The following is a 15,000-nucleotide window of genomic DNA, read 5'->3' on the forward strand; positions in this document are numbered from 1 at the left end:
CCGCCAACCGGCATGTTCCAACCGCAGATCTTAGCGTTAGCAAACTCTATAAAGTTTTTCTCTGTGAACCGCGATGACAACATTGACGTCTGCAGGTTCATCCAGGTAACACAGTCACGCGTGGACAGGTTCAGAGCCCAGTAAGAATTCAGGTGGTTCGCAGGTGAGCATTTTAGTGCCAAACAGAAATGTTACCGGGCTCTGAACTTTTTCTGCACGCGACTCTGTTAAGCAGGATGAACTTACTGACATCCACATTATCGACACAGTTCAGAGAGATAAAACAAGTGTTTTTCAGTTCACATTGCAAACCAACTTTTCAGTTTTGATATTTGTTAGAAAAAAATTACATAATGCCAATCATTGTGTGGATCATTTGTGCTGCCCAGAATCAGGCCTGTCCATGTGTCTCAGTGACCATTTGCATAAGGCCTCAAATGCAGGACGGGAAAGTACAGCCCTACTGGGCAACACACACGTACAGTACACGCGCAAACGCACACACACACACACACTAACACACACACTAACACACACACACACACACACACACACACACACACACACACACACACACACACACACACACACACACACACACACACACACACACACACACACACACACACACACACAGCAGATAAGGAGACCACATAGAACCATCAAATAAACGGCTAGTGAAAGCTTTCATTTGCACCTCTTCATTTGCAATTCCTTTTTGCATTTATGATTTTCTCTCCCTGGGTTTATGAGGCTTTTGTTGGGTGAACATGGGGTGAAAAGGCATTGGCAAAGTTTACACTGACCCACCAGCTTCTTCATTTGCAAGTTTGATGTCTTTACGATACCTTCCCCACGTCACAGACAACAGGCAGTAACGTGTGGTGTTATGATGGGACTACCTTGCCCAAGTCATGAAAGGTCACAGACAGCAGCAGGCGCCGTGCGGCGTCTCACCTGTGTATATAGAGAGTAATTAGGTAAATGATGAAGGGATTGTGTGACGCAAACAGAAAAGGTGGATATCATTTGGGACAGCCTGGCAAAGCCACTCATTTGGGCTGAAGTGTTTGACGGAGCAACACCCAGACTGACGAGGTAGATCTCATCCCTAAACAACTCCTGCTACTGGTCACAGACTTGTTAAGGTGAGGAGTGTTTTCTAATCGATGTGTGTTTTTACCCTTAGATAGTAAGCTTTGTATGTCACTATAAAGTGAGGACAAAGATTGTAAGGAACAAAGATTTTCTACTGTATTGCAATATATGTTTTTATGCACTGTATTTCTTCCTCGGATATTGCTCATGTGTTTGACCTTTGTGTGACCTCTTCCAGGTGTTCCTCTCAGCATCCACAGAGATGGGGACTTCCCTGTGGCTGATGCTACTGTTCCCAGGTCAGTACAGGCCATTTACTGGTTCATATGTCAGAGGCACCAGATAAAGTGCCTTTAACCTATTGATGCTGGATGTTGTGTTGCGCAACATTGACCATGGCACCTTGAGCTGCATGACGCAACATTCAGGCTCATGAGAGTTGAGACAATGTTATTACAAATCCTGGTATGCTATAGCTGAATGAACACAATCTAGTGCAAGATGAGGGTCATGGCATTTAAATGCAACGTATTGCATGTTTTTATGTGCTTCGGAGCCTGAGATATTTAGTTTTTAATAGGCTAAGGATATTTTTTTTTTCAAGTGCTCAGGCATTTAGCAGCCTTTTGTGCTGGTGCTTTAGGCATCAATGGGTTAACAACTTGAAAGGATGCTGCCAAATGATAAACTGATGCAACTAAAAAGGCTTCATAAACTTGCATGAACTCTTTACTATTATTACCTATTACACTCGTGCAATAGGCAATATAAAAGACAAATGCAATGTAAGGCCAAATTTGTACCTATTGATGACAATAACGATGATTCTGTCATCATTATTCGTCATGCCACTGCAAAAGGCCATCCTGGGCTTACAGAACGGATACAGAGGCAATTCAAAAAACATGTGACTGTTTAATACCAAGTGTTAACCTTTACCTTAGTCTGCAACCAATCAACATTTTCTGAATCAGATTAACCCTATTCAGACTGGGCTTTTTTGGCATTCCTGGGCCTGGGCCCCTCATAACTCATGAACGGAATACGGTATGACCACCAAACTTTGGGGAGATGACCTACATATGAAGAGTTCAGATGCAAAAACCCCTAACTCCATTTCTGAAGACCCGCATTTCTATATTTTTAGAAAACCCTGTTGCTGGTTTGGTTTACATTCATGTACTTGATAATACATATAAATAGTTATATTACATACATAACATAAAAGAAGATGCAATTTTGATAGCTTTGTATTAAATAAAAATGAATTAAGATTATTTTCTGAAAAGGCACTTAGGGGGTTTTGCATCTGAACTCTTCATATGGACATCCATGAATCATTTTTGTGTAATTAGTAATAAGGAATTATACAACATCAAAGTTGGTGTGGGCACTTGTGTCACACACAACAACACTGTGCCACCCTCGATCCTTGTGATACAAATACTAGTTCCTGCCTTTTGCTACAACATACAGCCGATTAGAGAACAGGTTCTAACCATGCTCTGCATTGCTTCCATGGGACTTCTGATGTTTAACAACTAGCACTTAGGAATTCCTGTCAGCACAAGGTTTATAAGCTTGAGAAATCCATGTAAAGAGAATACATTTGGGCTCTTGAGACGCACACATTGTGATGCACAGACATTGAATCCCTTCTTCAGGGAAGGCCTACACTCTAAAGCAGGGGTCCCCAAACTAACCAAGTATGAATCACCAGACGTTTCTTGTCTTGATAGTTTCTCTCTCTGTAATATAATATCTCACTGTAATATAAACAGGCCTAGCATTTCTATTGTATCACTCATAAACTATCAATCACCATATTTTTCTAACCTTTCCTTGCTATTTTTACATGGTTATTAGACATTAAAAGGAATACCTGTGGTATTTCAAATTGAAAGACGTGTGAAGTACTCACTTCTTTTGCTTGTAATGCTGAACTATTTTGTGCTAGAAATTATGGCTTTAACAGGCAGTGGCCTTGTATAAAGCCCACATGATCGAAAGTCAGGGCGAAAGCAAAATAAACTGTGAATTTAAGCAATGTTTACATCAGGGGTGTCAAACATACGGCCCGCGGGCCACATCCGGCCCGCCAGAGGGTTCCATCCGGCCCGGATGTTCTTTTTTTTTTTTTCAATGAAATAACCGAAATGCGCAATTACGCCCCTCGGGACAAAATCGAGACCTGCATGACATAAACCCAATGGTCCCTCTGTTATACTGTATATTTGTAGTAAAGTGCACATCACACTTCTATTATAAATGGTGAATTTGTACTGTGACAGGCATTTGATAAAGCTCATATATAGATCTCATATATACTGTAGAGATCAAATGTTAATACTTCTTATTCGTATTGTATTGGTATAGGTTATAATTAAATAATAAATATGATTATATTTGTATTGGTTCGTATTAAGCTGAAACTGGAAACAGGATGTTAAAATGCGTGAAAATGCAGGAAATTACATCTAAGAAATAAAAAAATTTCGGGGGACCGCCCAACAAAATGAACAGGCCCGTATTTAATTAATTGACGGTTGGTAATAAATTAATGAAGTCAATGAAATTTTGCATAGGATTATCAGTATTGCATTGATTTCTACATATTCAACACACTTAAAACGTGATAGTACTGAACACTAATCCTCTTTTTTTTGTGATAATGTTATTAATGCGGCCCGCTTGAGGTCCACATGGGCTGTATGCGGCCCCCGGACCAAAATTAGTTTGACACCCCTTACAGGGTTGGGATTAGAATTTACACATACAAATAATACAATGGCAATTACACATAACAAAATATTACACCTAACGGACACTTTATCCAAAGGGACTGACAGTTATTGTACATGGTAAACTCCATATCCAATAGGCATGACATGAAGGCTGACGAAGCTGGTTTGACCATCAAAACGTTAGTCCCTATGTTGTGTACCTGTCTAAAAAAAGAAAAAATACATCTATGCTGCTCCGATCTTTTCTCATCTCTTTAAGCATTCAATTATAATTCACGTTATCAAGGTATATGGTATTGTGTGTCATTCTCCACAGGTTTGTGTGCTACGGCCTCCTCTGTAACGCGTCAATTCCATGTGGTGAAAGAGGAGAAGACCTGGGAAGACGCTCGGCAGCACTGCAGAGAGAAGTTCACTGACCTGGCCACCATAGACAACATGGCAGAGATGGAGAAGTTACATAAAATAATCCAAGAAGAAGGTGCTACAGAGGTTTGGATTGGGTTGAACTACGGTAGCAGTCCTAAGTGGCAGTGGTCTCTGGCTGACAGGGATTTCTATGGGGAGAATGAGACTGAATTCAGGAACTGGGCTTCAAGGCAGCCCATGGAAGTTGGTGGAGATTGTGCCGTCATTGGATCCTTGGGACAGTGGTATAACCGTGGCTGTGCAGCTACATATACCTTCATCTGCTATGATGGTGAGATGCCATTTCCATTCATAGGGATCTTACTCACTCTCGAATTATGCATGAAGACTGACAAATAAAATAAAATTGAGGTCCTATACACTCAAAGTACTTTAGACAGTAAATAATGAGCTATTTCTTTGTTAACTATGACACATATGTACATTACCACAGGGACAAACCTGACACACCCCCATGTGCTGATTGAAGAATGGAAGACCTGGGAAGATGCTCAGAGATATTGCAGAGAGCACTACACAGACCTGGCCAGTGTGAGGAACCAGACAGAGAATGACCTGATGGAAGCTGTTAAATCACAAGGAATAGTATATGCCTGGATCGGCCTGTTCCGAACTCTCTGGGAGTGGTCAGATGGCAGCAGCTCCTCCTTTCGCAGCTGGGCCCCTGGGGAACCTAGTAATAGCCAACGTGAGAAATGTGTTGAAGTGTTTTCCTCTGGTCTGTGGAATGATAATAACTGTGGACACCGTCAAAACTTTATCTGTTATGAAGGTCAGTATGTGGGATTTTATTTCCAATTTTAGAGATACTGTATACACAAGTATAAAAAAGATTGTGAATGTTCTTGTGACCTTTATCTTTGTCTTTTCCTGGGGTGCTACCATCTATGATGTTCCTTAGTCGTTAATATTTTTCCTGATGTTGTTTAATTTGTACATGTTGTCCTCATCCTGACTCCCTCAGATCTCCCTGCTGCTACGGTGGAGGTCGTGTCTCCTCCAGGTCCTCATTACTCTGGAGATGTCGTCACTCTGAAGTGCAGTGTGGCCCAGTTTGAAGGCTGGCATCAGTATGTCTGGCTGAAGGACAACAGCACAGTTACTGATGAGACCAGTCAGACCATCAACATCACACTCCCTCTAGAGGCAGGCCAGTACCAGTGCTATGGACAGACAGACGGCCGCCCAAATACATCACCAAGTAACTCTATTGACATTGAGAATGACGGTAAATTCATTATGATTATTGTAGCTATTATACATAGGGTAACACTTTATTTTAGGGATACATCTATTAGCACTAATACATACAATGTTCCTGTATAAGTAACTTGTAAGTCATGTACAAAGCAAAATCATACATTTGTTAGGCATGTATTCGCAAATGTCTTGTTCATGCACAATAAGGGATTTATTATCAATTTAACCTTAGTAAGGACCTAGTAGACCTTAGCATTTGCTTAGTACATGCCTTATAAGGTACTTATACAGGCACTAACATTGTATGTATTAGTGCTAATAGATGTATCCCTAAAATAAAGTGTTACCATATATAGTACTAGTATCAGCCAAACAAACAAACTAAATGACAATAACAACCTTATTTCTCTCAGACAACCTGGTCCTGGTAACCAAAAATAAGACCTGGATGGATGCTCTGCAGTACTGCAGAGAGCACCATGAGGACCTGGTGTCTGTGACCTCTGAGCAGATGCAGCGCTGGGTGGAGGGGTGGGCCAAAGGAGCCTCATCTGCCCACGTGTGGCTGGGCCTGCGCTACGAATGCAGCTTGGGGTTCTGGTTCTGGGTCAATGGATACGCAGTCTGCTACAGCAACTGGGCCCCAGATGCAGAGTCTGAGTTTTGCTGTGAACCAAGGGGAGGAGCTGTGGAACAAGATGGGGGCAAGTGGTTCAGCCTGGATGAGAATGAAAAGCTCAACTTCATCTGCACCAAAAAAGGTCTGGTTCTGTTTGTTGTATGTGCGTGTGTGTTTGTGTGTGTCTCTGTGTGTATTTTCCAGACTACTAGGTGTGTATACATGCATAACATTTTAGTAACCAGCAGGGGCACAACTACTCATTTCTGGGGGGGTATGCAAGAACTATTTTTGTGCCCCTTGTGACCCTTGAAATATGTATACGTTTTTGAATCTAACAGTATTCTCCCTCTTTCACCCTCTCTTTTTGGCGCCCCCCATCTCTGTGGTGCCCCCCTGCAAAGCATACGTCGCATATACTGTAGTTGCGCCCCTGGTGACCAGTTCTCTTGTGTGTGTGTTTCCTTGTCCCCTAACAGAATAGTGTGATGACCAGAAGCTCCCCAGTCCACAGAGGAAGTGGACATTCTCTCTAGGAGGTGACGTCTTTTACTCCATGTCCATTTATTTTGTCGATCGTGTGAAACTAATTGTGTGGATCGTATGTGCGAATTAGCTATGATTGTGTGAATCATTAGTGAGAATTAGCAATGATTGTGTGAATCAATAGTGAGAATTAGCGATGATTGTGTGAATCATAAGTGAGAATTAGCAATGATTGTGTGAATCATTAGTCACTGTTTCCTTTATTGTGTCGTAAACATCATTATATACCGTTTTGGAGGTTTAATCTTGTACTCCTTCTACATTTATTTTGTTTTGGTTTGAAACAACTCTCTAGGAGATTACATTTTTTAATCCTTTATTTATTTTGTTGATCGTGTGAAACGTATTGTGTGAATCATATGTGCGAATTAGCAATGATTGTGTGAATAATTGTAAAATAAGACTGTCTCCTTTATTGTGCAGTAAGTTCCAGTTCAAGTTTATTTAGCCATATCAACAGTATAAAATGCAGTTGTTAGGAATGTTATTTGGTGTGCTCACACCAAGTACCACCAGTTAACATCATTTTACACTGTTTGGGAAGTTTAATCTTGTACTCCTACATTTATTTATTTTGGTTTAAAACAACTCTCTAGGACAGTGCTTCTAGGACAGTGTTTCTCAAAGTGGGGCGGAAGCCCCCCTAGGGGGGCGCGGAGGTATTGGAGGGGGGGCGCGTGAAGTCAGAAGGTTTTTCATTTTTAATACTTTTCTGCTTTGCCATTAAGTCAACACATTCCCTTTACAATCACAATATATTCATTAATTTATTCACTAATATTTAGAGAACATCATAGGCCATACTGTACGTGTATATCAGGCTCTAATAAACTTTACGACGGCCTATTTATTTGTATTTTCATAACCATTTTGCTCAAGGGGGGCGCAGACAGACTCCCTTCCTCTGAAGGGGGGAATGGCACGAAAAGTTTGAGAAACACTGGTCTAGGAGGTGACATCTATTATTCCTATGTTGATGGTGTGATTGTGTGAATCATTTCTCTTTTGCCTCACTGTCTCCTGTATTGAGCAACAACCTCTTACATCATAATTATACAGTTCATTTGATCATTTGATTTTCATATTGATATACATAGCCTACATGTAACTTAAATCTTACCAAAATACCTAAACTGTACTTCATACTTAAGTTAATCTTTGTAATGCAGATGTTCCTAATCTTCCTCAAGAGATCTATTACAGCTCTATAACAAATTATCACTAGAATGTGTGTGCTTATATATAAGTTTGCAGTTATGTCATCGTGATCAGTTTTTTTAATTGTAATAATCTATTACAACTCTCTATTATGTGATTTGGAAACTGTGACAAATATTGAAGATGTTTAAATTAATTTTCAGTACTAAATTAATCTATTGTGACACTGATCACGTCATTACCACTGTAACAAGTGTGTGTATATACAGTATGTGTTATTTCAAATGATTTCAAAATGTTTTAAAATGGGTTTAGAAATTCTATGCTTACTTGATTCATTTCAAATAAATGCTTATTTCCTGTTTGGGTAATGTTGTGTGTAATACGTCTGAGACATTAAAATGGTTTAATAAAGTCAATCATTGTGTGGAAGCCTGTTGTTTGATTCATTTGTGCTGCCTGGCAACAGGCCTGTCCATGTGCCACAGTGGCCATTTGCATACGTTATGACCAACAAGCAGGAACAGCAAGTACTGCCATTCACAAACATAAACAATGAAACAGCCGGTGGAAATCTTCTGGTTATTTCTAATTATTTTATGGTAGTCTAATTGTTGTAGGAAGTAAGTCATTGTGAGCATGGTTGCTGTTAATTTGTGCTGTCTGGAAACATGCCGGTCCATGTGTCTCAGTGGCCATTTGCATATGGCCTGTTATGACCAACAAGCAGGACGGCTAGCAGACGTAGTAGATAAGGAGAACACAAACAAACAAAACACGGCTCAGCAAAAACGTCAGCAATGTCAGTGGCTATTTAATTTGCATATGGCCTGGTATGACCAACAACCACAACCAGAAAGAACAGTAGGGCTTTCACTTCACTTTCAGTATAACATGAAACGTTTATTAAACCTAGAGTAAGTTGAGCGCTACTGGTAAAAATAGAGTATGCTGAGCACTACTAGTATCCTTTCAAATCAACTGGTGCTCTGGAAAGGTGCAATGTTTAACAAAACTGAAGGAAGAGGAGAAAAGAGCCTAGGTCCAGACACTCAGTTCATTTAAGTCAAAAGGTTAATGCATTAAAAACCATCAATGCGTTCCATTGACATGGTCCAAACTGTTTAACTGCATGTACAGTTAGAACTCACCCAAAGCAGAGAGGTTTTTGTGCACACCGTCAACATCCCTACCCCCTGAAGCAAGGCACAAACTCCCTATCCCCTCACTGCCCCAAGGCACTTTAATTTAAGTCCCCCTCCAAAATCAGAGTGATAGTGTAGTAAAAAAATTAATATTCCAGGCGACAAGCAACTCAATTGGTAAGCACTGCAGATTTTTAATAACGGTACCGGAGAGATAAAATGTCAGGAAACATACAGAAGTCTCAACATCACATCTCTGACCAGTTACAGAACCTCTCCCCCTATATACAGCTCGGTCCTCCCCAGGAAGTCCTTTGTTCTATGTTTCTTCTCGTAGGACCTGAGGAAGGTGTCAGTAACAAAAGGGGATTTGTTTGACTTCTTCCCGTGAATTCCTAATTTGTCACCTTTCCCCCAGGCCGAATTAACCCCTGATCGTTTGGGAGTCAGGATGTCTGCAATTTTATTTGTTTATATGATCCATTTGTTACAGAGAATGAAATTTCTCACTTCATTTCCCTGCTTTTGTGAGTTCATGCTCACAACACTTTTGAATACAAAATTTCATCTGCTACAGCGTCATACTCTCAGATCGAAGCGAAACCACTGTTTGTCCGAGCAAAAACCACTGTTCTGCCAATTTTTGTGGAAAAGAGCGGACAGGTTGGGACAAATTCTTTGATAACCCCATCTGAAAAAGGCGGCTCTGACTGTGTCAGCTGAGAGAGGACCAGTTACAAAGTAATACTACAAATAGGCCTATATCAGGCAACACTTCATACATGCACATTTTCTACCTACTTAACTAACTAGGCCTACATCACCGGGTAATACTAACAGGGTAATCTCTTTTCATACTTCTGTGTTGTAAAATGGAAATGCATTTGTGTCCTCATAATCAGTCATACATGTGTTCCTAAAAGTCACATAATTCTTTACCTTTGCTCTACGCGCCACAATGTGGAATATTCCCTTCACAATTAGTTTGCCAACTGACCTTGATAATATGATCACTATCACAGGTACAAGAATAGGTAGTCCTATTCTCAGAAGTTTTTGCAAAATATCAGCTGCCGTATTACCAAACATATTAGCCAAGTCCTCAAATATAACATCTATTCTAGTTAGTGGTGGTGGATTTGGCATGGCATTTCAGATTTTTTGTACATACTCCAATATATTGTTGAAATAATTTGGGACTAAGAAACAACATGATGTATTATCTACTTTGCATAAATCTCCTTGTTCAGACAAAAAGATATCCAGTCCAAGTCTGTGTGATGAAAGTTCATTTCTACTAGCGTTTAGTTCCTGATTTATTAAGGCTACGGATGCCCCCGTTTAATTTGCAAACGCTTGCCTATTGTATGCCGAACCATATTATTAATTTCTATAAGGCTTTTACTACCCAGGGTTTCCCCCAGCACTTTATTGTTAAGGCGCCCCTCTTGCCCCTCGGTCCCCTGAACCGATAGAGATTTCATGTTGTGAATGTAATGTCTTAAGTTACTAAACCAAAAATATATATTTTTTTAACACCGGACTACCTTGACCAACCACAAGTCTGTGGAAACACTGCTCCACCCATAGTGACACTATCCAGTCCACTGTAGCCGCTTGCCCTGACCATGGGTCAGCTAAAACATATCTGTTCCATTTGTCCTTCCACCTGGTGTGTATTTTACTTATCTCTTCTGTCTATGTGTCTGTTGGTTATGTTAACTAGAATGCTGACAGTGTTCTTTATCCAATACTCATACTGCTGTAATTACTATTATAATGTAATATGTTCCTACTGCCTCGGAAGGTCACTTTGTGTATGCATTTGTTCCTTAAACCCAATACATGCCCATAGGTAATAGGAAATTAAAATGTATGCTACTTGCACTGGAATAGGCTTACTATACCAGAGGAAATAATTTCCTCCCATCCAGAGCTTTGGTTTGGTCTAAAATAATCTTCTGCCTTTAAGGTATAAGTATACATTGACTGTGTCCTAATTTTTGTCCTTGACCTGTTGTTTACTGTCTCTATAGTCACATTCAAACAAATTACACTTGACTTTTCTGGCACTTTGATTGTTTCTGTGTCCATTCCTGATATTTCCATCACTTCTCCTGATAATTTCAAACTGTATATACTTTGGACACTTGTGAAGATTTGGCATTTGCGCAAAGTCGAGTTGACCATATGCTCCATGTACTGTTCTCAGCACTGTTTTCCATTGCCCTTTGAATGTCCAATTTTCTTAATTCAACTGAACCATTCTGTTTTTGTTGCTCCTGTAAATCATTCACCATCCATCCATCCATCATGTCCTTCTTTCTCTGTCATCCATGTGCTTGTTTCCTTGTCACACTCCTTGCCTATGTGACTCAGATGTAGAGATATATGACCAGAGATTTGAACAGAATTTGCTTGTCCGCTTCTCCTGTCTCTCAGCAACTAGTTGTCCTCAGGCAGTAATTAGTTCTTTGAAGGCCCCCTTTGAGAATGGAGGTAGAGGTCATTCATCAGAACCGATGCCGTCTGCTCCAGTGATGACTCCACCCTCTGACTGTTGTAGATGGCTCTGCTTAGCTTGTGATGAATGGATCCAAGGCCTCTCTTCTGTTGTCATCTCTGACAGCATTGCTGGTCACATCCTTCCATCCTTCTGAGTGTCGTGGAATTTCTTGGAAGCCTGGTCTTGGGTCGCCAGTGGGGATCTTCATCTGTTAGTACACAAAAACAGCAGTATCAATTCCTCGCAAATAATATTTTTTCTAATACCAATTCTTTGCACATTACTTATGGTCTTTTTATTTTATTTTATTTTACTTATTCTTATTCTTCTTATTGTTATCATTATTTATGTAGCTGCACCATATTTATCCCTATCACTTCTAAATCAGTTACATATTCTAAGGTCTGCTTTCTCTAATCTCTTTATTTATTGTCATTTAACACACCATTTATTTCACATTTATTCATTGTTCAAGATAAATTCTCAAGCTCAACAAACCTACAACACAATTTGTAATAATAGTGTTTTTAACATTTCCCATATGCTTACCTGATTCAAATTACATCAACCCATTGTAAATGTTCCAGCAGTTTCATAGTTTAAATCAGATTTATTTAATTTTTCTCTGTCCCTACTAATGTCTAAGCTAAGTAATTCGGTTTGAAAATAAAAATTTAGTTGATCTTTTTTTTTTTTCCCTTTACAACCCTTTTATATTTTTTTCCCCTTTGCAACTCCTTTATAACCCCCCTTTTTACATGGCTGATATATGTGCCATGTAAATTCCTGTCTCTCATCCGATCTGTGGCTTGCTAAGTGGTTTACGGCCTATATCCTCTTGAGCCACTGCATTTACGACACCTCTGGTCATGGACCAAATGGTTACTTTACGCACCTCACGTGTTTTCTTATCTTTCAAGTAATGTTCAAAGCTCTTTTTTCCATCTCATACAGTTGGACTCAGTGTAGCAAAGGTATAGAAAGAATTCAGGTGTTATATAGAAAAGCACTTTTATCAAGCAAGTTGGGGTGGGGTGTTTAAAATTAGTTTGGGTTAAAGGATTCAGCATTCCAATGTTAGTCTCGAATTTCAGAAAGAAAATTCATGCAACATGCTTTTAGAAACTGAGTCCAACTGATGACTACCTATCTTTCATATTTTCCTATTATGGCCATTTATTCTTTCACCCTTTTTCACACTCACACTTTCACACTCAGTCACACAAAGTCAGTCATCGTCTTCGTCGTCAGTCAGGTTTCGTTTGGATTTCACCAGACCAAATAATCCCATTCTGCTCTATCCTTGGTTGTGGATGAGCAGATTTTTATCCTTCATTATCTGATATACAATGCATCTACGATCCTATGTTGCCAAGATTGAGTATGTGTCCTCTACTCACCCCTAGAGTGATAAAGTTGCAACTAAATAGTCCAGGTAAACCAACACAACATCTTTTATCCATTAACATATCCTTTTTCATTGGGCAATTACCGTTTTATATTCATTATCACAATTCTACCGAGTCCAAATTTCTCATCTAGTCACATGAAGATTTGCCATGAAATTCCTAAGGACAGAAACTAGATAACAATATCCTGTATGTTTATGGCACTTTTCCTGTTGTCTGAATATTCCTATTCCTGGTATCCTGAAACCAGGCTGTCTTCCCATGTGCACTGAAATTCCCTTCTTTTTGATGCTGAGAGTGTAGTTGTAAACAGTGCCGAAATAAATTCATATTCTATCAGTCTGGGTTAACTGTTCGCAGAACATATATGTAGGACCTAGGCCTATACTCATATTTCTTATGATTGCAAAGTAATTAATTAGTCTCTGTGACTTTAACCATATGCTTAACTATACTTACTGAACCTCATAGTCAAATTGTCTCCAGTTTGATAATTCTGTGCCTTTCCTAAAATGGTGCTGATCAGTGCGCTCTGCACTTTCCATAAGACATTCTCTATCCTTGATGTTATTATTCACAAAAAATATTTGCTTAAAATTTGGAGGTATGCATAAATAGGGCTATGTGTAGTTTTGGTGGGTTAATCTCCACTTTCCCTGTCCTTTGAATGTCTCTCTTATTGCTCTGAGGTGACACTTTCTCTGCCCTGGGAGAGTTGATCTCCTTGATTTGAGGTGTCACAGGGGTCGTAAACACCTTTGTGCCTAAATGAAGGCATACAATCTATGTTAAGCTCTATTTCTTAATGAGGGTAATGCTTCTGGCCACCTTAAAATCTTGTGTAGTTGAAAATGCTGTAGTTTTTACATATTACTATGCATTGGTAGCCTGCTGTGTGGGCTACTGACCTGTTAACCTCTGATTTGTCTACAGTTTCTCAAAATATGTCCTAAGTTACCACATCTCCAGCACTGAGATTTCTTATGGAATGATGTGTTAGCCTTCCTCATTCCTTTGTGACTAGCTGTGTTTTCTCTTAGGCCTGTGTCTTTACCCTGCCCTCTCTGCTCACTATCTGCACCTCTTTTCTCACCATTTGCTCCTCTTTGTTCTCTCTGCTCAGTGGTTTGAGGGAACAACACAGTGGGGGATGTCAATATGAATGTTAGAAACTGCTGCTGTAGTGCTGCTATGACCTGGGGCTCAGGCTTAGCACAAAATAGGTGATGCTCTGGGTTTACTACTGGATCTACTTGTATATTGTCATTGCTCGATGGGGTAGTAGCTGGAACTATATGATTATCATTCTCCTGTATATATGACATCACGGTTTTATCTGTCTCACTCTCTGAACTAGCAGTACATGTCTTTTTTCCTTTCTGTCCTCTGGGTTGCCTCCTTTTCCGGTCCCTTTCATCTGCTTCCTTCTCCCATTTTCCAAATATTTCTTGTTCGAATTGGATCTGGTTATTTTCCATTATTGCCCTACATTCTTGTAACCTTCCTATACTTAATGTTCCACTCAAAGGGAATGTTCCCCTTGTCCATCCATGCCACTTACGTATAACACTCTCATCAACACATTCTGCTCCATACTTTCTATACATGTCTTGCAAACATCCTGGAGTATGTATACCCATTGGCAGTTTAACAGATTTACTCTTATTTAATCCCATAGTGAATGATTCTTAATAATTTGATTTCTTATTATCTTAACCTATGCTGAAATACCAGCGCAAAAGCAGTATTTTCAGGCACAACCACCTCTTGCCAACATATAGTATGATTATTATTATTATGATCAATAATTACAATAACATATAACTTTCATTCACCTTCGTCGTTGTCATGCTTTCCATTTAACCTTTCTTCAGTTGGTTTATTCTTTTCCAAATTTTACCAAAAGACAGAGATCACTAGTCTCCTATATTAAATTACAACAAAAACTATTCAACCAAAATATTTCGGTGAGCACAACAGGAATCACTCAGTGCCCTGAACACCTTTTGCCGAGGAATCACTCGTGCCTCCTTCACACCTTCAGTTAAACTTCCTTACCTCAACTTTTCCTTTACTTTCTTTCACTTTTCAAACCAACCATCCACAAGACATCACAATAGTAGGCCTACTTCACATGCATACAGGT

At 39.6% G+C, this 15,000-nt stretch overlaps 1 protein-coding gene across 1 annotated transcript; it reads left to right on the forward strand.

Annotated features, from left to right (window-relative positions):
* The first annotated feature begins 12 nt into the window (after positions 1-12).
* On the forward strand, positions 13-6,574 carry LOC134453958 (macrophage mannose receptor 1-like). Its single transcript, XM_063204705.1, has 5 exons — positions 13-105; positions 1,337-1,397; positions 4,159-4,542; positions 5,885-6,232; positions 6,570-6,574. The coding sequence occupies exons 1-5, from the start codon at positions 13-15 to the stop codon at positions 6,572-6,574; spliced, it is 891 nt and encodes a 296-aa protein (XP_063060775.1).
* Positions 6,575-15,000: the final 8,426 nt, after the last annotated feature.

This window comes from Engraulis encrasicolus, chromosome 8 (genome assembly GCF_034702125.1).
Source record: "Engraulis encrasicolus isolate BLACKSEA-1 chromosome 8, IST_EnEncr_1.0, whole genome shotgun sequence".
NCBI lineage: Eukaryota > Metazoa > Chordata > Actinopteri > Clupeiformes > Engraulidae > Engraulis > Engraulis encrasicolus.

Coding starts and splice junctions, on each gene's coding strand:
- LOC134453958 (XM_063204705.1), top strand. CDS start 13: ATGTTCCAACCGCAGATCTTAGCGTTAGCAAACTCTATAAAGTTTTTC. Junction 1,398..4,158: donor GCTGATGCTACTGTTCCCAG/GTCAGTACAGGC, acceptor CATTCTCCACAG/GTTTGTGTGCTACGGCCTCC. Junction 4,543..5,884: donor TACCTTCATCTGCTATGATG/GTGAGATGCCAT, acceptor TATTTCTCTCAG/ACAACCTGGTCCTGGTAACC.